We start from the raw sequence: 27,696 nt of genomic DNA, 5'->3' as shown, positions 1-27,696 counted from the left end.
AAGCTTTTCTTTGTTACTTAACTAGATTTTCCACACTCTTTGTACACTGTGGTTCTTTCACCCTACCATCCTTTCCCTCCCCCAATGGAAAATATCTATGCACACCTCCATGCAAATGTTCCTTGAACATATGCCACATTTCTGCCGCGCATTTCCCCGAAAACACCTGCTCACAATTTATGCTCCCAAGTGTCCGTCAAATGTTTTCCCAAAGAGGGATGGGACCCATAGCGATGGAGCAGCGAAAGAAGTGCATGGAGTAAAGCTAGATCTAATATATAGAGAGGCTTTGAGGAAAGAGAAGCAGAATAAACGGTGTAAAGATAGTAAGGTAGAAGGGCTGAAGTGTGTGTACCTCAATGCAAGAAGCATCAGGAACAAAGGTGATGAACTGAGAGCTCGGATACATACATGGAATTATGAGGTAGTGGCCATTACAGAGACTTGGCTGGCACCAGGGCAGGAATGGATTCTCAATATTCCTGGATTTCAGTGCTTTAAAAGGGATAGAGAGGGCGGAAAAAGGGGAGGAGGGGTGGCATTATTGGTCAGGGATACTATTACAGCTACAGAAAGGGTGGGTAATGTAGCAGGATCCTCTTTTGAGTCAGTATGGGTGGAAGTCAGGAACAGGAAGGGAGCAGTTACTCTATTGGGGGTATTCTATAGGCCCCCTGGCAGCAGCAGAGATACAGAGGAGCAGATTGGGAGGCAGATTTTGGAAAGGTGCAAAAATAACAGGGTTGTTATCATGGGTGACTTTAACTTCCCTAATATTGATTGGCCACCTGATTAGTTCCAAGGGTTTAGATGGGGTACAGTTCGTTAAGTGTGTCCAGGACGGATTCCTGTCACAGTATGTGGACAGGCTGACTAGGGGGAATGCCATACTAGATCTAGTACTAGGTAATGAACCGGGTCAGGTCACAGATCTCTCATTGGGTGAGCATCTGGGAGACAGTGACCACTGCTCCCTGGCCTTTAGCATTATCATGGAAAAAGATAGAATCAGAGAGGACAGGAAAATTTTTAATTGGGGAAGGGGAAATTATGAGGCTATAAGGCTAGAACTTGCGGGTGTGAATTGGGATGACGTTTTTGCAGGGAAATGTACTATGGACATGTGGTCGATGTTTAGAGATCTCTTGCAGGATGTTAGGGATAAATTTGTCCCGGTGAGGAAGATAAAGAATGGTAGGGTGAAGGAACCATGGGTGAAAGTGAGGTGGAAAATCTAGTCAGGTGGAAGAAGGCAGCATACATGAGGAGCAAGGATCAGATGGGTCTATTGAGGAATATAGGGAAGCAAGAAAGGAGCTTAAGAAGGGGCTGAGAAGAGCAAGAAGGGGGCATGAGAAGGCCTTGGCGAGTAGGGTAAAGGAAAACCCCAAGGCATTCTTCAATTATGTGAAGAAAAAAAGGATGACAGGAGTGAAGGTAGGACCGATTAGAGATAAAGGTGGGAAGATGTGCCTGGAGGCTGTGGAAGTGAGCGAGGTCCTCAATGAATACTTCTCTTCGGTATTCACCAATGAGAGGGAACTTGATGATGGTAAGGATAATTTGAGTGAGGTTGATGTTCTGGAGCATGTTGATATTAAGGGAGAGGAGGTGTTGGAGTTGTTAAAATACATTCGGACGGATAAGTCCCCGGGGCCTGACGGAATATTCCCCAGGTTGCTCCAAAAGGCAAGGGAAGAGATTACTGAGTGTCTAGCTAGGATCTTGGAGGCAAATGTTGTCCCTTTGTTCAAAAAAGGTAGTAGGGATAGTCTGGGTAATTATAGACCAGTGAGCCTTATGTCTGTGGTGGGAAAGCTGTTGGAAAAGATTCTTAGAGATAGGATCTCTGGGCATTTAGAGAATCATGGTCTGATCAGGGACAGTCAGCATGGCTTTGTGAAGGGCAGATCGTGTCTAACAAGCCTGATAGAGTTCTTTGAGGAGGTGACCAGGCATATAGATGAAGGTAGTGCAGGGGATGTGATCTATATGGATTTTAGTAAGGCATTTGACAAGGTTCCACACGGTAGGCTTATTCAGAAAGTCAGAAGGCACGGGATCCGGGGAAGTTTGGCCAGGTGGATTCAGAATTGGCTTGCCTGCAGAAGGCAGAGGGTCGTGGTGGAGGGAGTATATTCAGATTGGAGGATTGTGACTAGTGGTGTCCCACAAGGATCTGTTCTGGGACCTCTACTTTTCATGATTTTTATTAAAGACCTGGATGTGGGGGTAGAAGGGTGTGTTGGCAAGTTTGCAGAGGACACAAAGGTTGGTGGTGTTTTAGATAGTGTAGAGGATTGTCAAAGATTGCAGAGAGACATTGATAGGATGCAGAAGTGGGCTGAGAAGTGGCAGATGGAGTTCAACCCGGAGAAGTGTGAGGTGGTACACTTTGGAAGGACAAACTCCAAGGAAGAGTACAAAGTAAATGGCAGGATACTTGGTAGTGTGGAGGAGCAGAGGGATCTGGGGGTACATGTCCACAGATCCCTGAAAGTTGCCTCACAGGTGGACAGGGTAGTTAAGAAAGTTTATGGGGTGTTAGCTTTCATAAGTCGAGGGATAGAGTTTAAGAGTGGCGATGTAATGATGCAGCTCTATAAAACCCTGGTCAGGCTACACTTGGAGTACTGTGTCCAGTTCTGGTCGCCTCACTATAGGAAGGATGTGGAAGCGTTAGAAAGGGTACAGAGGAGATTTACCAGGATGCTGCCTCATTTAGAGAGTATGCATTATGATAAGAGATTAAGGGAGCTAGAGCTTTACTCTTTGGAGAGAAGGAGGATGAGAGGAGACATGATAGAGGTGTACAAGATAATAAGAGGAATAGAGTGGACAGCCAGTGCCTCTTCCCCAGGGCACCACTGCTCAATACAAGAGGACATGCCTTTAAGGTAAGGGGTGGAAAGTTCAAGGGAGATATTAGAGGAAGGTTTTTACTCAGAGAGTGGTTGGTGCGTGGAATGCACTGCCTGAGTCAGTGGTGGAGGCAGATACACTAGAGACCATAGACAGGTATTTCCCAATACCAGATCAAGTACAGCCTCTCCTCTTGTAGGCTTATCTACATATTGCATCATGAAATCTTCCTGAACACACCTAACAAACTCCACCCCATCTAAACCCCTTGTGCTAAGGAGATGCCAGTCAATATTAGGAAAGTTAAAATCTCCCATCAAAACAACCCTATTATTATTGCAGCATTCCAGAATCTGCCTCCCTATCTGCTCCTCGGTGTCCCTGTTACTATTTGGGGGTTTATAAAAACCATCCAGTAGAGTTATTGCCACATTCCTGTTTCTGACTTCCACCTACACTGATTCATTAGATAATCTCTCCATGACTTTCTCCTTTTCTGCAGCCGTGACACGATCCCCATTAGCAATGCCGCGCCCCCACCTCTTTTGCTTCCCTCTCTGTTCTTTTTGAAACATCTAAAGCCTGGCACACTCAGCAGCCATTGCTGTTCCTGAGACATCCAAGTCTCTGTAATGGCTACGTCACAGTTCCACGTATTGATCCACGCTCTAAGTTTATCTGCCTTGTTTATGATACTCCTTGCATTAAAATAGACACATCTCAAACTATCAGGCTGAGTGCATCTTTGCTTTAACATCCGCCTATCCTTCCTCACAAACTCCCTACAAGCTGTCTCTACTTTTGCTCCAACTTCCCCATCCTTTGCCTCTTCACTTCAGTTCCCACTCCCCTGCAAATCTAGTTTAAACCCTTCCCAATAGCATTAGCAAACCTCCCCGCCAGGATATTGGTCCCCCTTGGATTCAAGTGCAACCCATCCTTTTTGTACAGGTCACACCTGTCCCATAAGAGGTCCCAATGATCCAGAAATCTGAATCCCTGCCCCCTGTTCCAATCCTTTAGCCACACATTTATCCACCACTTCATTCTATTCCTACACTCACTGTCGCATGGGACAGGCAGCAATCCCGAGATTACTACCCTTGATATCCTGCTTCTCAGCATCCTTCCTAATTCCTAATTCCCTGTATCCTGCTTTCAGGATCTCGTTTCTTTTTCTAACTATGTCTTTGGTACCAATATGTACGAAAATATCTGGCTGCTCACCTTCCCATTTCAGGATATTGTGGATGTGTTCAGAAACATCACGAAAGCATCTTCCCAACTACTGACGTCAGGCTGATTGGCCTATAATTCCCTTTCTTCTGTCTGCCTCTCTTCTCAAAGAGTGGAATGACATTTTTAACTTTCCAGTCCTCCAGAACCTTTCCAGAATCTAGTGATTCTTGAAAGATCATTACTAATGCCTCCACAATCTCTTCAACTACCTCTTTCAGAACCCTGGGGTGTAGTCCATCTGGTCCAGGTGACTTATCTACCTTGAAACCTTTCAGCATCCCAAGCTCCTTCTCCTTATTAATAGTAACTACATTCACTTCTGCGTCCTGACACCCTCATATTTCTGGCACACTGCCAGTGTCTTCTACAATGAAGACTGAAGCAAAATATTTAATTCAGTCTGTTCGCAAATTTCTTTATCCCCCATTATTACCTCTCCAATATCATTTTCCAGCAGTCCAATATCCACTCTCGCCTCTCTTCTACTCTTTATACCTGTATATCTGTAAAACATTTGATGTTTTTGGCTAGCCTACCTTCATATTTCATCTTTTCTCTCATGTTTTTTTTAGTTGTATTCTGCTGGTTTTTAAAAGCTTCCCAATCCTCCAACCTCCCACAAATGTTTGGTGTAATAATTTGCTTTTATGCTGTTTTGACTTCCCTTGTCAGCCGTGGTTGTCTCATATTCCCTTTAGAATACTTCTTTGGGATGTATCTACCTTGCACCTTCCAAATTGCACCCAGAAGTCCAGTCTTTGTCACTCTGCCATCAACCTTGCTAGTGTTCCCTTACGATTACCTTTGGCCAGCTCCTCTGTCATGCCTCTGTAATTCCACTTTACTCTACTGTAATACTGATACATCTGACTTTAGCTGCTCCTCTCAAACTTCAGGGTGAACACTGTCATATTATGATCACTGTCTCCCAAGCGTTCCTTTACCTAAAGCTCCCTAATCAAATCTGGTTCATTGCAGAACACACAATCCAGAACTGACTTTCCCCAAGTGGGCTGAACTACCAGCACTCTTAAAAAGCCATCTCATGGGCATTCTACAAATTCCTTCTCTTGGGATCCAGCACCAACTGATTTTCCCAATCTACTTGAATATTGAAATCCTCATGACTATTGTAACATTGCCCTTATTACATGCCTTTTCTATTTCCCATTGACTGTTTTATCCCACATTATGCCTACTGTCAGGGGCCTGTATATAACTCACATTAGTGTCTTTTACCCTTGCAGTTTCTTAACTCTACCCACATGGATTCTGCATCTTCCCATCCTATGTTACTTCTTTCTATGGTTTTGATTTCATTTTTTATCAACAGGGCCACCCCCACCCCCTCTGCCTATCTGCCTGTCCTTTTGATTTAAGGTATACCCTTGGATGTTAAGCTCCCAACTATGATCTTCTTTCAGCCACGACCCAGTGATGCCCACATCACACCTGCCAATTTCTAATTGCACTACAAGATTATCTATTTTATTCCATATCCTGTGTGCATTCATATATATTAATATATTGTCCTTACCTACTACCCATGATCTTCAACATCCAGCACATCATTCTCCGCAACATCCACCATCAACGGGATCCTAGCGCTAAACACGTCTTCACCCCCACGCCCCCCTCCCCACTCTGTTTTCTGCAGGGATTGCTCTCGACATGACTCCCTTATCCAGTTATTTCTCCCCACTGATGGCCCTCCTGGCACTTATCCCTGCAAGTGAGACATGTGCTACACTTGCCCCTTCACCTCTTCCCTCTCTACCACTCAGAGTCCCAAACCGTCTTTCCAGGTGAGATCTGTCGGGGTCATCGACTGTATCCAGTGCTCCAGGTGTGGCCTCATCTCCATCAGTGATACCTGACGCTGATTGGGGGACTGCTTCAACCAGCACCTTCCGCCACAACAGGTGGGAATTCCCAGCGGCCGCCCTTTTAAACATGATTTCCCATACCCATTCTGACATTCTGTGGATTCCTCTACTGTCACGATGAGCTTTCTCTCATATTCTGCCTGGATAGCCTCCAATCTGATGGCATGAACATTGATTACTCTCCTCTCCCCCTTCTCTCTTTTTCAATTTTCCATTCAGGCTCCTCTCTTACTCCTTCTCTTCTCTCTTACACACTGGAGGCTGTGGTAGAACAAAGGACCTAACAGAAAATGCTGGCAATTCTGGGCAATGTTCCTCATCCTCTGCGTGCCACCTTGGCAGAACAGAGGAGCACTTTTAATAATAGACTAAGACAACTGAGCTGCTCCAAAGAGCGCTATATGAGGTCATTCTTACCCTCGGCCATTAGACTCTATAATGAATCAACCTATAGCCAGGGAAGTGATAACCTCCTTGTGTTAGACGATTTGAGGTAACTTACTTTTTATTCTTTCTTACTTTTCTTATAATATTTGTATATCTGTGCACCTGTAATGCTACTGTGACACCGTAATTTCCTTTGCGAGGAGTAGAAGATGGCAGTGCAATGCAGTGCACAGCGGCCACTCCGGTGAATGATATCTGTTATTTGTCAAATAGGGTGCCATGCACAATCCTGATTTGATGGAGACAGACGTGAGAGCACAGAGGAACATCTGGAGAAACTTCTGAAATGCCTGCTTCGCTGCCGCTGCTACTGTGTGATCCAGAAACTCCGGAGGAGAAGGCCCCGAGTCCTCGGCTTTGCTTGTTGCTCAGCAGCCGGGGCGAGGTCAAAGCGCTCAGCAGAGGATGGTGGTCAGGAGGCTGTATCGGAGGGGTTGGTTAGAGGCTCGAAGTTTTCATACAGACTCAGAGTCAGCTGTGGTCGGGTGCTTCCAATGCATCGGCAGTTGTCAGCGCCCGGAGATTTATGGCAGAGAGAGTTTCTCCCTTTTGCTGCCTGCTATCAGGACTATGGGAACTTTGAGACTTTTTTTTTTACAGTGCCCATGATCTGCTCTTTATCAAATTATGGTATTGCTTTGCACTGCTGTAACCATGTGTTATAATTTATGTGGGGTTTTTTCAGTGTTAGTCTTTGGTTTGTCCTGTTTTTTTTATGATATCACTCTGGAGGAACATGCATGCATTTCTAAATGACAATAAACGAGGACTGCGTGTCCTCATAATCTAATCAATCTAATCTAATCTATCTATCTATCTCTTCTCCTCACCTGCCTATCATCTCCAACTAGTGCCCCTCTTCCTTCCCCTTCTCTCATGGCCCACTGTCCTCCCCTATCAGAGTCCTTCTTCTTCATTCCTTAACCTTCCTACCTTTCACCTCCCAGATATGCACTTCATCCATCCTCCCCCATTTCCCCACGTCCCCATCACTGATTCCATCTATCACCTGACAGCTTGTGCTTCTTCCCTTCACCGAACCTTCTTCTAGCTTCTTTCCCCCTTCCTTTCCAGTCCTCAACTGTTTATTCCACTCCATAGATGCTGCCTAATCTGCTGAGTTCCTCCAGCATTGTGCATGTATTAATTATTTACTGTTATCTTTGTGTTGAAGAAGTATAGAACATCACATCAGGAGAGTGAGATTCTTTTGGATTCTCCTGGAGGTTTGCTATGTGAATAAAGAATTTATTTTTCTCAGTTACAGCTTCCATGTGGCTCAGCTTTAGTCTGTCACAACAATTACCTGAGCCAGGCACAACAGGGCACAGGGTTAATAAGATCAGAGAGCTAAATACATGGTGGCACAGTAGCATTGTGGTTAGCACAATGTTTTACACTACTAGTAACCCGGGTTCAATTCCCATCACTCCCTGTAAAGAATTTGTACGTTCTCCCCATGAATATGTGGATTTCCTCTGGGTTCTCTAGTTTCCTTCCATAGTCCAAAAATGTTGGTAGGTTAAATGGGCATTGTAAATTGTCCTGTGATTATTTAAATGGGGAGCAAAATCAGAAATTGGAGGTGCAACAGGAGTTGGGAGTCCTCGTGCAGAATTTCCTATAGATCAACTTGCAAGTTGTGTCAGGAAGGCAAATGCAATGTTAGCATTCATTTCCAGAGGACTCAAATATAAAAGCAATGATGCAATGCTAAGGCTTTATAAGATATTGGTCAGGCAACATCTGAAGTATTGTGATCAGTTTTGTGCACCATATTTAAAGGAGAATGTGCATTTGATGGCTTTAGGCCTGTGTTTGGTGGAGCTCAGAAGAATGAAGGGCGACCTCTTTGAAAGCTACTGAAAATTGAAAGGCCTGGATAGAGTGAACATGCAGAGGATGTTGTCAATAGTGGGAGAATTTAGGAGCAGAGGGCACAATCCTGACCTCGGGGTGCTGGCTGTATGGAGTCTGCACATTCTCCCAGTGACCCCACAGGTTTATCCTGGGCTCTGCGGTTTCCTCACACATCCCTAAACTGATGTAGGTTAATTGGCCATTGTAAATTATCCCTTCAAGGGGCAAAAAAATCATAGCAGTTAGGAACAAGGACAAGCCATTCATTGGCTGATCATCCAAATTCAATTTAGACACATCAGACTGCAGATGTTGGGATGAGGTGCTGGAGGAATTCTGTGGGTCAAGCAGTGTCTGTGAAGGCAAAGGGATAGTCAAGAATTCAGGCTGAAACCCTGCATCAGGACTGAGAATGTAAAGGACATTTTTCTTCAGTCCAGCCTAGCTTATCCCTTATCCTTAGACCTGTGACCCCTGTCCCTGAAACCCTTAAACTAGGAACATTCTAGATCTCAGCTGTCCAGTCCTGTTAAACTTTTGTAGTTTCTAACAGATACCTTCTCTTAAACTTCAAGGAATTGAGTAAGCATGTTCTTGCTGTGGACGGAGTTCAGAAAAAAATTTACCAGAATAATCCTTGGGATGGCAGGACAAATGTATAAAACAACATTGTACAAATTGTGATCCAATCTCTCTTTACACATTAGTTCTGCCATCCCAGGGATCAATCAGTCTGATGAATCCGTGCTGAATTCCCTCCTTAACAAGAACATTCTTCCTCAAATATGGAGACCAATATACTCAGTGCTCAATATGTAGTCTCACCAGAGGCCTGCACAAATGCAATAAGACATCCCTACTTATGTACTCAATTCCACCCCCCTCACCACCCAGTATGAAGGCTAGCATACCGTTTGCATCATTCATTACCTGCTACACTTGCAATCTCATTGATTGGTGCACAAGGTCACACAGATCTCATGGCACTCCTCCTTTCACAATCTCTCACACTCAGTTGATAACCTGCCTTCCGACTATAGCCACCGCAGTAAATAACCCTACCCTTATCTCCATTACTGTGCATCTGCCATGTTTCTGCCCACTCCCTCTACCTACCCAAATCTCTCTGGAACCTCTCTCCATCCTCTCACAATTGCCTACCTCCTCAGTTTTGTGCCTCCTGCAAACTCAGAGCCATTACATTTAACTCCCTTGTAAAATTACTGATGTATGGAGAATAGCTGATGTCCCAGCACTGATCCCTGTGGGATCCCATGAGTCACATCAGAGTAACCACTTGGAAAAAGACTCAGTAACTCCTGCACTTTCTTTCTTGTTAGTGAACCAGTCAGCACCTTACCACCAAAACTATCTGCTTTATTTTCACAAGCTCATCTCTTACGTGGGACTCGATGAAAAATTTTCTGGGAGTCCAAATTCACCTCATTTGCTGGCTCCCTCTCATTATTTTCCTCGTTATATCCTCACAATATTCCAGTAAGTTTGTCAAGAATGATAGCTCTTTAGTAAATTTCTTGACTTTGTCCCATCCTGTCACTCTTCCATCAATTGCTTCTCATACCTCCTTATCAGTATCCAGCTCTGGTAGCCCTTTGTGTTTCTGTTTTATCTCCCTCCAGCAGCTGTATCCTCCTTTCACACTCCCGTCCCCCACCAGACACACACACACACTCTCACACATTTCTCCATCTGTTCTTTATCCTCTTTTCCTCTCTCTCTTTATCTGTCTCTATCTATCATTCACCCACCAATGTCTGCCAACTCCACTCTACTCGCCTCCCTTACCTGGCACTACCTGATTGTCATCTTACACCCCTCTTCAGCCCATCAAACACATCAAAATCCTTTCTCACCGCTCCTTCTCCTCTTTATACTCATCATCTCCCCTCCCCACTCTTCAATCCTGATGTAAGATTTCGACCCAAAACATCAACAATAGACAATAGGTGCAGAAGTAGACCATTCGGCCTTTCGAGCCTGCACCGCCATTCTGAGATCATGGCTGATCATCTACTATCAATACCCGGTTCCTGCCTTGTCCCCATAACCCTTGATTCCCCTATCCATAAGATACCTATCTAGCTCCTTCTTGAAAGCATCCAGAGAATTGGCCTCCACTGCCTTCTGAGGCAGCACGTTCCACACCTCCACAACTCTCTGGGAGAAGAAGTTCCTCCTCAACTCTGTGCTAAATGACCTACCCCTTATTCTTAAACCATGCCCTCTGGTACTGGACTCTCCCAGCATCTGGAACATATCTTGTCCAATCCCTTAATAATCTTATGTGTCTCAATCAGATCCCCCCTCAATCTCCTTAATTCCAGCGTGTACAAGCCCAGTCTCTCTAACCTCTCTGCGTAAGACAGTCCGGACATCCCAGAAATTAACCTAGTGAACCTACGCAGCACCTCCTCCACAGCCAGGGTGTCCTTCCTTAACCCTGGAGACCAAAACTGCACACAATACTCCAGGTGTGGTCTCACCAGGGCCCTGTATAAATGCAAAAGGATTTCCTTGCTCTTGTACTCAATTCCCTTTGTAATAAAGGCCAACATTCCATTAGCCTTCTTCACTGCCTGCTGCACTTGCTCATTCACCTTCAGAGACTGATGAACAAGTACTCCTAGATCTCTTTGTATTTCTCCCTTACCTAACTCCACACCATTCAGATAATAATCTGCCTTCCTGTTCTTGCTCCCAAAGTGAATAACCTCACACTTATTCACATTAAACGCCATCTAGCATTCCCCTTTCAGATGCTCAAACCATGTCATCAAGTTTGCAGATGGCACCACAGTGGTTGGCCTCATCAACAACGATGCTGAGATGGAGTACAGAGAAGAAGTGAAGCACCTAGTGGATTGGTGTGAGAAGAACAACTAAGTCTGAACGTGCTGAAGACCAAGGAACTCATTGTGGACCTCAGGAAGGTGCAGATGAACCAACCCCTTCTACGAATACATGGCTCTTCCGTAGAGAAAGTGAAGTGCACCAAGTTCCTGGGAGTTCACATCATGGATGACCTCACCTGGTCCCTTAATTTCACCTCCCTGAACAAAAAGGCACAATTCCTAAGAAGACTGAGGCAAGGCTCCCCCAACCTCCCATCTTAACTGAATTTTACAGAACACCATTGAGAGCATCTTGACAAGCTATACCTCCATTTGGCATGGAAGCAGCCAAGTATCAGTCCAGAGGTCCCTACGAAGGACTGTGAGAACGGCTGAGAGGGTCATTGGGGATCCTTGTATCATTGGCAAACTTGGCCACAAAGCCATCAGGTCTGTCATCCAAATCATTGACATATAACATAAAAAAGATATAATCCCAAAACTCAGCCATGCGGATCACCACTAGTCATCAGCAGCCAACCAGAAAAGAACCCCTTTATTTCCAGAAATATATCACTTTCATATTACTAAAAGTATATTAATCCTAAAAATAAATTACTTTCTCAGGCTGGAGGAACAACACCTTATACTCCGTCTGGGTAGCCTCCAACCTGATGGCATGAACACTGACTTCTCTAACTTCCGCTAATGCCCCACCTCCTCCTTGTACCCCATCCGTTATTTATTTATATACACACATTCTTTTTCTCTCTCTCCTTTTTCTCCCTCTGTCCCTTTCACTATACCCCTTGCCAATCTTCTGGGTTTTCCCCCTCCCCCTTTTCTTTCTCCCTAGGCCTCCTGTCCCATGATCCTCTCATATCCTTTTTGCCAATCAACTGTCCAGCTCTTGGCTCCATCCCTCCCCCTCCTGTTTTCTATCGTTTCAGATCTCCCCCTTCCCCTTCCACTTTCAAATCTCTTACTAGCTCTTCTTTCAGTTAGTCCTGACGAAGGGTCTTGGCCTGAAACGTCAACTGTACCTCTTCCTAGAGATGCTGCCCGGCCTGCTGCGTTCACCAGCAACTTTTATGTATGTTACTTTCTCAGGCAGTTTTATATTTCTTTTCCTTGGATGTACTCCTGTCCCTAGTTTCTTCTATAAGCCATGGTTTTCTTTTCATACAGGAATGATAACTTTGCACCCCCTTTAAACGCTAGCCATTTCCTATCCACTGTCAACCCTTTAAGCAACCTTGCCCATTCTATGCTAACCAGATCACATCTCACCTTTGCAGTTTCCTTTATTTAGATACAGCACACTAATCTCAAAGCAATTTTCTCAGTTTACATCTAAATAAAGAATTCTATTAAAGATGAGTTGATAGCATGAGGAGAATGAGTAGCGGGAGAGTAGACAGGACAGGTAACAGGATTGCTCTGCTATGGGCTGGCATGGTCCAGATGGGCTGAACATCTTTCTTCTGTGTTGTGAAATGATTGAACAGCGCCGTGAATGTTGAACACCAATCTGAGGCATTTTGCAGATGAGAAATGGACCAAAGGGATGATTTAACAAGCTAGATGCATACAGCTTTCTCCAAGTATCCAGAATTGCTTTTGTGAATCAGACTTCCTAAAAAAGGTGCATTTATATAACACCTTTGATTGGAATGTCAAACCAAAGCTTTACTTGACTTGGTGTAACATCATTTCAGTGCCTTCACCAACATCCATGCCTCAGTGAGAAAATTAACTTACTTTACAGATTATGAGATCTTGCTGTGCCTAAATTGCCTACTCCTTTTCCCACATTGTATTTCATAGCCTATAAAGTGCTTCGGGGTGCTGCAGGAGAATTCCAAACAAAAATGTTCTTTCTTTTACACAGTGTATTAAGACAGATGTTCTTCCTGGAGAAGAGGAGAGTGAAGAGGCTACAGGGCTAAACATTGTGGCTATATGTGTCACTGAGTACACCTAGCATTGCTCTTCCAGTAATGACCAGTGTCCCAGAAATAACTAAAGGTTGAGGCAAGTACTTAGCTTAAAAGGCAGTTAGACAGGTGCATAGACTGGGAAGGTTTCAATGGCAAATGGAGCCAACTTGGATGGGGCACTTTGATTGGCATTGACCATCTGGGCTGAGGGGCCGGTTTCCGTCCTGTATAACTCTGACTCTACCTACAGTTCACTAAATGATGCCATGAAACTACTTCTTGATTAAGCATGACTGCAGTGTCTACCTTACTAGATCTACCAGGCTGTCACAAATTTACTCTATTGAGCCAATGGTTCCTCCTCCCACTACAGTACTCCCCTTTATCCTATGATTCACCTCCATTGTCAAAACTTACAACCTCTCACAGGTTCAATCACTTTGTTGATGCAGGGTTCCTTTTCAGATTTCCCACTTCCCATTTCTACAACATCCAATGTCAGACCATCCTGAAGTTCTCTCCAAGTAATGAAGAACCCTTAAATATAGAAACCCATCAACGTGCCAAGTTTCAGTCTGTCCAGTAGTAGTCTCACTAACTGTAAAGGTTGTAGACATGAAGGGAATCTTAGTGCATGGCAAGATCCCATAAACAGTACTACGACAAACCAGGAGCTGATCAAATCTTATGCATAAGGCTGGATGAGGCTATTAGGTGGACCAGAATTGTCTACACTTTGGTACTGGAATACATTGGTTTAGGGATTAGGGATACGTGGAGACTTTCCACCACATACTCTTTTTTTCTACAGTCAGTTGAGGGGTATGGTAGGCACACCTGCAACAGTCAGCAGCAAGGCAGCTCAGTGTTTACTTGCATCAAAGTCAGGTTCTGCTCTGGATCTCTAAAATAACATCTTTCTTACCTACTGGAGGTGAGCATTGTAGACATCAATGGAACTTCGGTTTTCTGAATGTCCAGCATAATATGCCCCTTACACAAGGAGCAGTACGTCACTAGATTAAAGACCTAAAAATGTATCGCCCCTCTCACTCCAACTCAGTCTTACACTATCAGAGATATTCCATTCTGTCCTATCTGCCCCTCCCCACCTTCTCTACACCTTAACACCAACACATTCTTTTTACTATGCTAAGTCAAACTACATTTATTATCAGAGTATGTATACTATATTCAAGATTCATCTCCTTACAGGTAACCACAAAACAAAGAAACCTGATAGAACCCATTTAAAAAAAGACTGTCAAACAACCAATGTGCAGGAAAAAAAACAATTGTGCAAATAATTAAAGAAAACAAATAACATTCAGAACTGGAGTTCACGAAAGTCAGTCCACAGCCATGAATCCAGTCACAGACAATCCAGGAGCCTGTTAGTTGCAAGCCACGGCCTCAGTTCAGCGCAGAGATAAGTAAACCTCACATAGCAGCGAGCTGAACATTGGCCCATTCCTCACCTCCGGCCCCAACACCCTGACCTTTTCAATCTAGCCCCGCGCTTATATTGGCCAAACCTCGGGTCATTCCTCACTCTCGGATCCGGCCCCTGCCACTTTGATATGTCCTCGTCCCCAAGCCCCACCACCTCCATGCCATGCCGCAACCATCCTGCACCCTTCACAATTCAGTTCACACCACAAAATAACTAGATCATTCAGGTGGTTCAAAAGCTCAACTTCAAAAGGGAAGTTACAGGCAATTGATTGCAGAGATCATTTTCAAGAAAAAGGGAGGGTAATAAAGTAGTTAACATTTGTGTTACACCCATCCCTACACCTCCTCCCTCACTACCATTCAGGGCCCTAAACAGTCCTTCCAGATGAGGCAGTCCTTCCCATGATATCCATCAATGTCATTTTATTGTATTTGGTGCTCCTGGTGTGGCCTTCTCTACATCGGTGAACACTCAAATTGGAGGATTGCTTTGTCTAGCACCTTCACTCCGTCTGCCATAACAGTCAGGATCTTCCATTGATCAGCCACTTTAATTCCACTTCTCATTCCTACACCAACATGTCTGCCCATGTTTTCCTCTCTTCCAAATTGAGACTAGATGCTGTTTAGAGGAAAAGTGTTTTATATTCCACTTTGATAGTCTCCAACCTGACAACATGAGCATCAATTTCTCTAACTTTTTTCCTTTATCCCATCCCAATGTCCCCCATCAATGCTTCTCTTTCCTCTTCTCCACTCTTTTAATCTGCCCATTATACCCACACATTGCTCCCTCCAAGTTCCCTCCTCACCTCTTTCCCTTCATTCCATGGTCCATTAACCTCCCCTATCAGATTCCATCTTCTTTACTCTTTGTCACTTCCACCTATCACCTTTTGGTTCCTTATATCATTCCCACTCTCCCACCCATCACTCCCATCTCACCTGCACCCACCCATCATCGTCAGCTCTTGCTCTATCCCTGCGCAGACCCCCCCCCCCCCACCATCACCACTTTTTTGTACTGGTTGTCTCCCTACAAGGAACTGGAGGAACTCAACAGGCCAGGCAGCATTCATGGAAAGGAAAAAAACAGTCGACATTTTAGGCCGAGGCCTTTCACAAGGACTGGAAAGAAAGAGGGATGAAGCCAAATGGTTATGTCTCCTTGCTTGTTACTCTCCCACCATTGAAAGCATCGAACATCTGCCCCGCTGATTCCCTTTTGGATCTTATATATTTGAGTAAGATCATCCCTCATTCTTCTAATTGCATGGAATGCAGCTCCAAATTATTTAGCCTCCCTTTTAGGACAACTCTCTAATTCCAACAATCAGCCTGGTGAATCTCTTTTGGACTGCCTCCACTATTACTATGTTTTTTTTAGGTAAGGTAACAGGTGCACAGTATTCCAGGTGACACCTCACCAACACCCTGTAAAATTGTAACAAAACCACGCGTTTTAACATCCAACCCCTTTGCAATGAAGCCCAAAATGCCATTTGCTTTCTTAACTAAGCACACTTCAGGGCTTATACAAAGAGAATTCAGGGGGAAGTGGCCTTTATTTATTGGGAAAGGATGCATAGACTGGGGTTGTCTCCATAGTAAAGAAAAAGCCATGAGATGTTTGCAATTTTGATGCAGTTTGATGGAATAGATTTATTTGTGGGAGAGAGTAAACTAAGGTCACAAACTTAAGAGAAGCATTACTTGAGACATGTACATCCAGTGATTGAGGCAGGTGTATTCATGGCAGAGGCAGGAACATAAACAACATTTAAATTTAGACAGGTACATGGAGAAGAAGGGTTTATAGGTACCTTGGCCAAATGCAGGCAAGTTCAACCAGCCTAGGTGGGCATCTTGGGCATGCACCAGTTGGGCCGAAGGGCCTGTTTCTGTGCTGTATCACTCTATGACTGAGCCCCATAACTTCTGCCATAGTACACACCTTATGAACAAAAATCAACTGAAAATTTCAACTTCACTTTTTATTTGTATGGTTTGATGAAGGATTGGAATTTCTGTTGGCCTTTGTTAAGTCTCTATTCCCATTTTCTGTTCCTTAATTTCAATGGCAGAGCAAAGGGAATATTGGGTATATACATCATGTTTCAACATTTCTGTTGAAGCTCTGAGTCAGTGGGCAGGGCAGGGGGAATACTCACTTTCTTCCCTTCTTCCTACTTCCCTTCAACCATTCAGTTCTTGAACCATTCCACACTAATCACTGCCTTGGTATAGCAACACCACAGACACTTTGCACCACAATGAACTTATTTTTGTTTTAATGGTGTACGTTCTTGTATAATTTGTTTTCTTGTAAATGTTTTGTCTCTAGTATGATGTGCCTGTGATGCTGCTGGAAGTAAGATTTTCATTGACAGTACATACATGGACTTATGGATATATCAATAAACAACCTTGATTTTGTCACTCCCTGCCCTTTCTAATTCATGAAAATATTATCAAGTAAAAGACATTCCAAATATAGTTTCATAAATGAATTAGAAGCAGTTGCCTCTTTTGATCATAAGAAGAAAGAGCGTGTATCACAAGGATTCCCATTCCTGTTCTGACATGTCGGTCACTGGCCTATTCTTGTGCCATGATGAGGCCACCCTCAAGGTGGAGGTGCAACACCTTATACTCTGTCTGAATAGCCTGAAGCCTGAAACCTGATGGCATGAATATTGATGTTTCCTTAAAACAATTCCAGTAAAAAAAATTCCTTCGCCCTCCCTTCTATTCCCCACTCTGGCCTCTTACCTTTTCTCAGCTGCCTATCACCTCCCACTGGTGCTCCTTCTCCTTCCCTTTCTCCTATGGTCCACTCTCCTATCCTATCAGATTCCTTCCGCTCTAGCCCTTTACCTTTCTCACCCACCTGGCTTCACCGGTCATCTTCCAGCTATCCTCCTTCCCCTCTCCCACCTTTTCATTCTGTCGTCTTCCCCCTTCTTTTCCAGTCCTGAAGAAGGGCTACAGACTGAATGTCAACTATTTGTTCATTTTTATGGATGCTGCCTGAGCTGCTGAGTTCCTCTAGCATCTTGTGTGTATATCACAAGGAAGGTGCCTGGCATAGATTCTTCAGTGAGGAAGCCAAGAACAGCAGACATCTTTGCAGCCAAAATTCATTTTGCTAACTTAAGTGGAAAGTTTCACCTGCAGAGCTCCATGTAAGGTTGGGAGGAATCCTTCAGAGGGTGTTGAATCTCTGGAATTTTCTACCCCAGAGAAAGTTGTGGAGGGTAGATCACTGATAATTAAAGAGGAAGTAAATAAATTGTGGAAAGATCAGGGAATCAAGGGTGATGGGAAATTGGCACAGTGGAGGAGATGAGGCCTGGGGCAGAATAGCCATGATTATATCGAATGATAAGGCAGCCTTGAGGGAACTGATAGATTTACTCCTGCTTCAATCTTCCCAAGTGATCAAATGCACAGCATCAAGGTTAAAGTACGAGCACCAGATCCATGGAGTGAAACGCAGGAAGAACCTTGTCATTCTGCAATCCAACCCAGTCACTAGCCCCACAAAAAAATAAACCAACGTTTGAGATTGATTCTGACTTTCTTATCAACTACAAGCATTGTCTGCTCAGTTTCTGCCACAGAATCCGAGGCAGAAGCAGCCAGTGGAGGGATGGTTTAGAAGTCTCGTCTCCAGAAGCAGGTATTTCTCATGTAAACAGAGTCAGGATTATTCCCTGTGTGTGTTACAGCCCCTTGCGTTGGGCTAAACAGGGGACCAGCTGTGTGTATAGCATTTATTCTATTGATGCAAAAGAACGCAAACATTAATTAAGTTGTCTTTGGAAGGCTCTCAATCTGGAGAGGAAAGGAGCCACTGATGCACTCGCTGAGTTAGTCAATCCTTCATGAAAAAGGAAAGCCAGTACAAGATGCCATTGACTAACTCTCGACCCCCACTCTCCAAAATTAATAAAGACCTTGGTTCACAGACATCACTAAGAGGGAGCTGGGGCATTAGTGATCTGTAATTGGAAATTGTACTCCTCCCGGTAGTCCTTTGTTTACCCAGGATTGTCTCGTCATACTGGGTGAAAGCAGTGATTAAATCTTAGACTGCGGGATTAGAGGTGGCATATGGGTCTCCAGAGAGCCACCTCTCATCTCTTATATTCTCATAGAAAGTGGCTTTGAGGTACACTCTCTCGCACTTTTAAACCTTCTTTGTTATTCTGCTTAGTTTAAATCAGAAGAGATGGGGGAAAGAATTAAAAGAAACGTGCAGACCTTAATGTGACTTTTAACAGAAGGGTGCGAAAGGCCGCAGCTCGGCTGTGCGGTACTCGGAGTTGAGCAGTGGGATCCTTTCACCACCAGATTGCCCTTTTGGTACATGAGTCCCTCTGCATTATGACTAGCAATATGCCAGCATTAACCAGGCTCTTCATTCAAACTGTATTTCCTGGTGATAGGCACACAATAGGTGGCCCACTGAGCACAACAACAGGCCCTTCAGCCCATCGATTCAATGATGGAACATAGTCCATCAACTCTATTTACACTAATCCCATTTTATTCTTCCTTACATTCACATCAATCACCTGAAAATTTTTCCACTACCTGCAGTGCATCTTCTCTGCAACTGTAACACTATACTTTGCATTGCTTAAAAACGCAAACACGAGGAATTCTGCAGATGCTGGAAATTCAAGCAACACACATCAAAGTTGCTGGTGAACGCAGCAGGCCAGGCAGTATCTCCAGGAAGAGGTACAGTCGACGTACCTTGCATTGTTATTGTTTTTCCCTTGTACAATTGTTATTCCATTTTCCAAGGGTGATGAAATGATCTGTATGGATGGCAGGCAAAAACTGTTTTTCACTTTACCTCAGTACATGTGACAATAATAAACCAAATTACAGAATTCTACAGTGCAGAGGATAGCTCAGTGTCTGTAGCGGGGCTGGAACCAAAGTTCAAAAGGAGTTGTACAGACAATTCAGAGAGGAATTGACAGGGCTAGAGAGGATGAGTCTACTGTGCCATAACAGTTTAATTTCTCTACAATCCTACAATATCCTTTAATGCAAAATAAAAGAAATCGCTATAACATAAATGCTCCAAATCTATTGCATCTCCTCTTTCTGACACACGCACTATAACCAGATTTATCCCCACACATTAGTTCCATAATGGCAATTGCTGCTAAAATCTTTGACTAGAGAAGGACAGTAGGTAAGCCAATTATGAGAAAACTTTAGAGAACCTGCTTACCAACAAACTAGTTTCAACATTACAACAGGAACTTCATCACTGCAGGACATTATTAGTTATAATGTCCTCCCAGACATCCTTGATTATGGAAAGCTCCTGAAAATCTCAAAATACAAGGCTTGCTTTTATCTTATTCTTAAAGTTGACAATTCCCAAAGCCCTCAGGTTCAGTGAGCCCTGGAGTGGAGGGGTTTGACGTAAGGGAGTTGCAGGTTTCTCTTCCCCCTTATAGTGCCTAAGAATAGAGAATATTGAGGAGGGAATACTAACACAGAAATTAAAGGTGGATGAGTGCAAGTGGGTGATCAATGGTCAGTACAGACTTGGGCGGGGGGACTGTAGGGTTTCTTTACATGTTGTACTTCCCTATGGCTATAAGTCTATGAACGGTTTGTCTGTAAGCAGCTTCAGAAAAAGATAGTGCAGCCTTATTATGATTCACAGGTGAACCTCCTTGCCACCAGTATAGTACAGCAGAAGGGTGAGCTACTGTGAAGGAGAACCAGGTGATTGCTTCCAACTGTAAAACAACCAGCCAGTGAAAGACAGGCCTACTGCTTTCCCTGAAATAAGGATTGGTGAGGAATTGCTAACATTGTGTCATTCTTTCAAATGTATTTTTTCCCGAGATGTGAGTGTGGATCCACGTCCAGAACAAATATGGGTTCTGGCATTCCACTGCACTGCTGTGATTTGGAGTCACATATAAGGACTCAGAAGGCTTTCACATGAACCCAGCAGTGAGCTGGCCAAGTCTAGTTGGAACTGTAGCTGGAGACTGCATGACATGACTTCCAGCCCCTAACTTTTTTGCATAGCCCTTTTAACGTTTTAAATAATAAGCTGAAGTATTCATAGAAACAGGGTAAACATCAGTACTATTGTTTAAGTTAAGTTTCCTGCTTGTGTGCTGGCAGTGACAATGTACTGGGCTGCCCTGTTCCAACCACATGGACACCATAGCCAAGAAAGTACCTCTACTTCTCAGGAACCTTAAGAAATTCAGTGTATCCCCACTGAGACTTGCCATTTTTTTAAATAGATGTGTCTCAGTAAACATCCCCTTCAGGTGCATCACTGCTTGGAATGGTAACTGCTCTGCCTGAGGCTGCAAGAATCTGCAGAAGGTTGTGGACACAGCTCAGCACATTACTAAAAGCAGCCTCTGCTCCATGAACACTGTCTATATTTCTAACTGCCTCAGTAAGACAGCTAACATAATCAAAGACTCCTCCCAACCTGGACATTCTTACTTCTCCTTTCTCCCATCAGGCACAAAATGCTATCACGTATCACCAGCTTCAAGAACAGCTTCTATTTCACTGTTATAAGACTATTAAATGTACCATTTGTACAATAAGATGGATTCATGACTTCACCATCCACCTCGTTGTTGCTTTTATTGTCTGCCTGTATTGCACTTTCTCTGGAACAGTAACATGACATTATACACTTTATTATTGCTTTTCCTTTGCACAATCTCACAACCGATGTGAAGAATGATCTGTCTGGATGGCATGCAAAACAACGTTTTTCTCTCCATCTCGGTATATGTGGCAAGAATAAAACAAGTTGTTCTACAGACTAACCTAAGACTCCTCAAGACCACAGGGTAATCCGAGTGGGTTGGGAACTTAAAGCAAAGCACGTGAAGTTGTGACGTTCTGTACGCTTTTACCAGGAGCCTTCTTCCATCCCCTTCAGACAACTTTTCCATCCCCTTCAGACAATTCTTCCATCCCTTTCAGACAGCTCTTCTTTCCCCTTTAACACAACACATTCTCCATTATACCGATCTGCGTTAATCAAACCTAGAAATTGGTAGCTGAAGATCTCATCGGGGCAGAATATTGACTTTTTTGTAAATAAAATGGCAAAAACCAGTCCTATCTTATTTTTTCACTGGAGATTAAAGAGTCCCCTGAGCTCTTCAAGTGTCTTTGCGATAACTTTGATAAAATAGTGTTCCATGGTGAAACACATGCAAGAATCAGACAGAACAGATACAAAAACTATGATGCTTAGCTGAAGAGCTTGATGAAAAGGTAACTTTCAGAAAAAAAGAGGAACTCCCAAAGGAAGCCGAAGGCACAGCCACTCATGCAGAGCAATAAATACTAGGGATGTGTCATAGGCCAGGATCAGAGGAACAGCGAGTCCTCCTTCATTGTTAGGGCTATAGGCAGTTAGTTGGTTGGTTAAGTAGTGGATTGACGATCTGAAACAGGACTTAGATATTCCACATTAAACTGTGTTTATGACTCCAGAGGTAATGGGCAAATGGGACAGTGCAGGTTAGGAGGTGGAGAGCATGTTTTTGATGATATTTACTTTATGGAGAGTGGAAGATAACATTGCAATTCAACAGCATCTCATGAGACCAAATGTGGCAATAGGTCTCTTGTGCAAGAGCTCCACCTCCTTGTAATCAATACCTCCATCAAGATAATTTCTTCAAAGTCAGCACAAAATATTTAAAAGAAACAATTTTTTTTCAACCACCACCTGAGTTAACTCCATGTTAATTCCTGCCAATCATTATGCCTTCTTCATGTAATGCAATACCACCACAGAAAAGGCAAGTCTTTCTTCAAAGAGTGAAACTGGTCCTTAGTCAAATTTGAAGGGTGAGTGTCCCATTGAAAAGAAAATGCTGAGGGGATTTTCCAGGCAGGTTGTGTGTCCATACCAGCAGTGGAAGTCAGCACATTCCTAGTCACCAAAGACAGTCCGATGCCTCCCTTCAGGGACTGCTGTTGGTGCCTAGAAGCCTTGAAAGGAAGGAAGAGGGGGAGGGGGGAAGAGGGGCAGTCAGGGGGGGGGGAGAGAGAGGGGGAGAGAGAGAGGGAGAGAGAGAGAGGGAGAGAGAGAGGGGGAGAGAGAGAGGGGGAGAGAGAGAGGGGGAGAGAGAGAGGGGGAGAGAGGGGGAGAGAGAGAGAGAGAGAGGGGAGAATAAAAGGTCAGGAGGAAGGAAGGAACAAAAGAGGGAAGGCAGAAGATTGATTTACATACATTAACATACAGCGACCTCATAAATTGTTAAGTCTTTTTTTATAGCCAGTGAGGTATTTATTCAGTGCAATGGCTAGGACTGGGCTGGCCAATTTACCCTTGGCCAGCTTGAACAATTGTCCATTTTGGAGATGTTGACTGAGAGAAGAATATTCCCTGGGGCGCTAGGTGAAGTTTCCCCAACCTGCCATAGGAAGTATTTCACACTGAGAATGCAGATGGACCTCAGCAGGGCAAGAGCTCTTCAGGTACTTCAGGCAATGTAGTCCTCTTCCTACTAAAACCATCAGCCAGAGTTAAATCCTTAAAGCTGTGTGTTTCTTCAACCTATGAGCATCTACCTCAGGGGAGAAAGTGCTGCCAACTAAGACAGACACTGAGAAACCATAGAAACCTTTTGAAAGATGGTTGCATCTATTGCACTGTAACCAAGCCTCAATATGGTACAATAGAGACAATCATGTGCCGTGAACTCCAGAATGAAAGAAGTCATCATCTCCAGAAAACTCCCCGACTCTGGTGAGTCTAGAGCTGGGGTTCCTAACCTGGGGTCCACAGACCCCTCAGTTAATGGTAGGGGTCTATGGCTTAAAAAAGGTTGGGAACCCCTAATCTAGAGGTTTGTCCTTGTATTGTACTTTGAAACTCAAGTAGCTTGCCCTGAATCTGCTTCACTTTGCATCACCTCCAAAGGCAGAGGGGACTCGCCTTCACAGCTGTGTCAGGCTCTGCTTTGGTACCAGGCAACTGACTGAAATCAAGCATTCTCAGCCATGAAAGTCTGCAGGTTAATGCGAAGGAGCAATTGAATCATACACCATTGTGCATTCAATTTCACTGCTCCCTCATCTGCCCACACCACTGCACTATTCCAAACCCTGAATCCTGCAACAGACTGCTTGGTAGTTGATACACTGAGAGATGCCCTTATCTGGTCTACCAATATCCTTTGGAAGAGAACATCTGCTGTGCCTACCCGCTCTGCCTTACAATTGATTCCCAAATCATCAGTGTGGCACAGATTCAGTTCTGGCCTCTAATGACCCTATGTGGACTCTGCAAGTTCTCCCTGTCCCTGAGAGGGTTTTCTCCGGGTGCTCCAAATGTATGGTAACTGCCTACTGAGAATTGTCCCAGTGTAATTAGCTGGAAGCAGATCAGCTGATAGGTATGTGAGAGAGAATAGATCCCAAGGAGCAATGGCGCAGATGGAATTACTCTGCATGTGAGAGTTAGCCTGAACAGCCTCCTTCTGTAACAGAATCAGAGAATGCCAGAAGAACATTCAGCAAGTCAGGCAGCATCTGCAAAGAAAGAAGTAATTAGCTTTTTAGCTCAGAAACCCTTGAATAACATGATGTGACAACTGCTAAAATGGTCAAGAAAAGGGCAACGGAGGATGGGCATGAAGTGCTGCCTTTTGTCAGAAGTATCAGTAAAAGTAATAGATAGGAGAATTTCTCCTTCTCCCACCATTGACAACATCTACAGGAGGAAGATGTCCATAGGAAGGCAGCACCTATCATCAATAATCCTCACCATCTAGGTCATGCTCTCTTCTGACTGCCACCGTCAGGCAGGAAGTACAGAAACCTGACATCTCACATCACCAGGTTCACTAACAGCTACATTCCTACCACTGACCTGGTTCTCAAACTGACCTGCACAACCCTAATCTTACTTCAGCATCAGAGCACCGTGGCCACCTCTTGCTCTATCCTGGACTTGTCTCTGATTGTGGATTTTTGCATTAAGTTCATGTTTGTCTTGATTTGTCTCAGGTTTTCACATTCCCCTTCTCACAACTTGCTCCATCTTCCTCTCAGTACTCTCTCTCTGTCTGCCTTCATCGAGCATTCACCTACCACTGTCTCCCAACTGCACTCCCTCTTCCTCCCTTAACTGGCACCGCCTTCCTGGTATCTTACAGCCCTCCTCAGTCCAACAATCACCTTGGGCCACTGCCCTTCTTTATACCGGCCATCTTCCACCCCACTCTCAGTCCTGATGCAAGGTTTTGACTTAAGACGTTGACAATTCCTTTCCTGCCCACAGATGCTGCTCGACCTACTGGGTGCTCCAGCAGATTGCTAATAGCTCTGGGTTTGCAGTCTTCCTTCTTCTACATTTTCTCATATCATTTTGTGTTTTGTGTGTTTTCAATACCTATGCGCCTCTGATGCAGTGACAAGCAAGGTTTTCATGGTACCTGAACCTCATCATACTGTGAACATGACAATAAACCTCAGTTCACATTCACCTCTCCTCATCCCACTTTCTCAGCAAACATGCCCCCCCACCCACCCCCAACAACTGCACAACCAGCTGAGTGGATTACCTGAGTCCGAGGCGGCCGGACTGACCAGGCTCAGGAGCTCCCGTTCCTTCTCATAGTCACTCTTGCAGAGCAGTTGGCCCTCCTTCAGCACAAACTCGTCTCCCTTGCGCAGCTGGCGCTCGCACACACAGCAGCAGAAGCAGTGCAGGTGGTAGACGCTCTTCTGGGCACGCATTACGAACTCGGTGGGGGCAATGGTCTCCATGCAGCCACTGCACTTGGCTGCAAAAAGCCTGTGGACCCAAGGACAAGAACCTGTTGAACATGGAGCCTTTGGTGGAGATAACATTCGCAACACAGTGCAACTCCATATTTCTGTATGTTTTGCCTTCTGACTTTTTGGGTATTCCCTCATTTCCCGCTTGGGGCCATTCCTACACCTGCTTCTGGTCTGGCAGCTGGGACAGGCAAGACAGCTTGGCCCCCTTACCCTATCCCCAACCTCTGAGGGAGACCTCTCTACCATCACCATCTGACCACATACACAGACTGCTGATGGCAACTCGAACAACAGAATGGACAAAGACTTAAACCTCAACACAGTTTTTTTGTGTATTGAGTTACAGCACAGAATAGGCCCTTCCGTCCTTTTAAGCCGTGCAATCCTGCAACCCCCGATTTAACCCTAGCCTAATCATAGGACATTTTACAATGACCAGTTAATTTATCGATTAGTATGTCTTTGGACTGTGGGAGGAAACTGAAGAACCTGGAGGAAATTCATGCGGTCATGGGGAGAATATATAGACAGTGGCAGGAATTGAACCTGGGTTGCTGGTACTGTGAAATGTGTGCTAACCACTACGCTACCCTGCTGCACTTATTTGCATTTGTACCAACAATCCTCATTTAAGAATTATGAATAGAGGGAGCTTCAGACCCTCCAGCCTGCTCTTGATCACGGCTGATCTTTTTTAGTACCTCAGTGTAACTTTCCTGTACCATTCCCTCACCTTTCATTTCACTTACTGTCTATATCTCTGTTTGGAATGGAATTGTATAAGGCATTCGCGTGACCTCACTAGGAATATTGTGTACAGTTTTAGTCACTCTGGAAGGTTAGCATTAAGCTGGAAAGAGCACAGAGAAGATTTGCAAGGATGCTGTCAGAACTCGAGGGCCTGAGTTATAGGGACAAGTTGGGTAGGCTGTGATTTTATTCCTTAGAATGTAGCAGATCTTAAGGAGGTACATAAAATGATGAGGGATAAATTATGAAGTGAATGCACAGTCTCTTTCCCAGACAAAGGGAATTAAAACTAGTGGGCATAGGTTTAAGTTGAGCAGGGGGGTGGGGGAAGATTTAAAAGGTTGCTGAGCCAAGTAGAAGGTCGTCCACATAAGGAATGAGTTACTAGGGGGGTAGATGAGGCAGGTACAATAACAACTTTTAAAAGACATTTGAATAAGTACATGGATAGGAGGGGTTTGGAGGGATGTGGGCCAAACACAGGATAATGGAACTAGCTTGGTGGTCACCATGGTTGGCACTGACTAGCGAGCTGAAGGGGCTTTTTCTGTGCTGTCTTCCTCTATGAATCTCTGACAGAATCGTCCATGGCCATATAGAGAATTCCAGCAGTTCATTCCCATTTCTCCCCAACTCAGTTCTAAATGGCCAACCTTATTTGAAGATCTTAAACTCAAGTTTTGGACTTTGCAGCCAGGGGAAGATTCTGCCTGAATCTACACTGTGGAGATCGCCCCTCACCCTTAACGATCCCAGTCTATCTCTTCAGAGATGAAAACAGACTGGTAAACACTCACTGCGCCCCCTCCTATACCAGCTAAAGAGGCTAAATTGCCCACAGTACTGTGGGCACACTGTCCCAAGGTTACACTACTATCATCAGGTCTGCCACTATGAGAAGGACCTGTTTCAGGCAAGGTGTGTCAAAGGCAATTGACACTATCTCTTGATGCCAAGGCAGTATCAATATCCATCCAACTCTGTCTGCAATTTTGCAATGAGGTTTAGTAACGGAGAACTCCAATCCACTTCCTTCAAAGTCAAGGAGCAGCAAAGTGCATCATAGCCACACTATATCAATAAATGAAATATATCACCTGCAGATATCACAACAGAAAATACCATTACACACCCATGATATCCTGCTGTTACTTAGTGGGATTAGTAATAGATTGTATCAGTGGATATTCATAGAGTTTTACAGGGCTTTTACCCTGAATACCACTACATCAACATTATTATTGTGTGTCGTGTCAATAGCACCACACTAACCCCATTTAACTTTCCCCTCATTCCCATAAGCTCCCCCCAGACTGTGCACACCAATGTTAACTTACAGCAGATAATTAACCAACCCATGCACCTTTGGGATCTGGGAGGATGCTAGAGGACATGCAGGGGAGGGAATACCTACATCTTCACAAGGAAAACGTGCAAACTCCACACAGACAGCACCAAAGCTCAGAAATGAGCCCCGGTCACTGAAACTGTGAGTCACAGGAGTGCTGGGTGATGGTAACATTAACTGTGGTTTCACCAACTCGCCAGAATGTACAGGCCCAACTACATTCAGGTAAGAAA

The 27,696-nt window shown here is 44.3% G+C and overlaps 1 protein-coding gene across 1 annotated transcript in view; it reads right to left on the bottom strand.

Moving 5' to 3' along the window:
• Positions 1 to 27,696, bottom strand: part of LOC140206242 (LIM homeobox transcription factor 1-alpha-like) — a 335,794-nt gene that overhangs the window by 46,358 nt on the left and 261,740 nt on the right. Inside the window, exon 6 of the mRNA XM_072274561.1 lies at positions 25,146 to 25,378. Within this exon, the coding sequence (XP_072130662.1) occupies positions 25,146 to 25,378 (233 nt within the window). The remainder of the gene's footprint in view (positions 1 to 25,145; positions 25,379 to 27,696) is intronic.

The sequence above is a fragment of the Mobula birostris genome, chromosome 12 (assembly GCF_030028105.1).
Source record: "Mobula birostris isolate sMobBir1 chromosome 12, sMobBir1.hap1, whole genome shotgun sequence".
Lineage (NCBI taxonomy): Eukaryota > Metazoa > Chordata > Chondrichthyes > Myliobatiformes > Myliobatidae > Mobula > Mobula birostris.
This window is presented reverse-complemented; position numbering and strand designations above follow the sequence as displayed.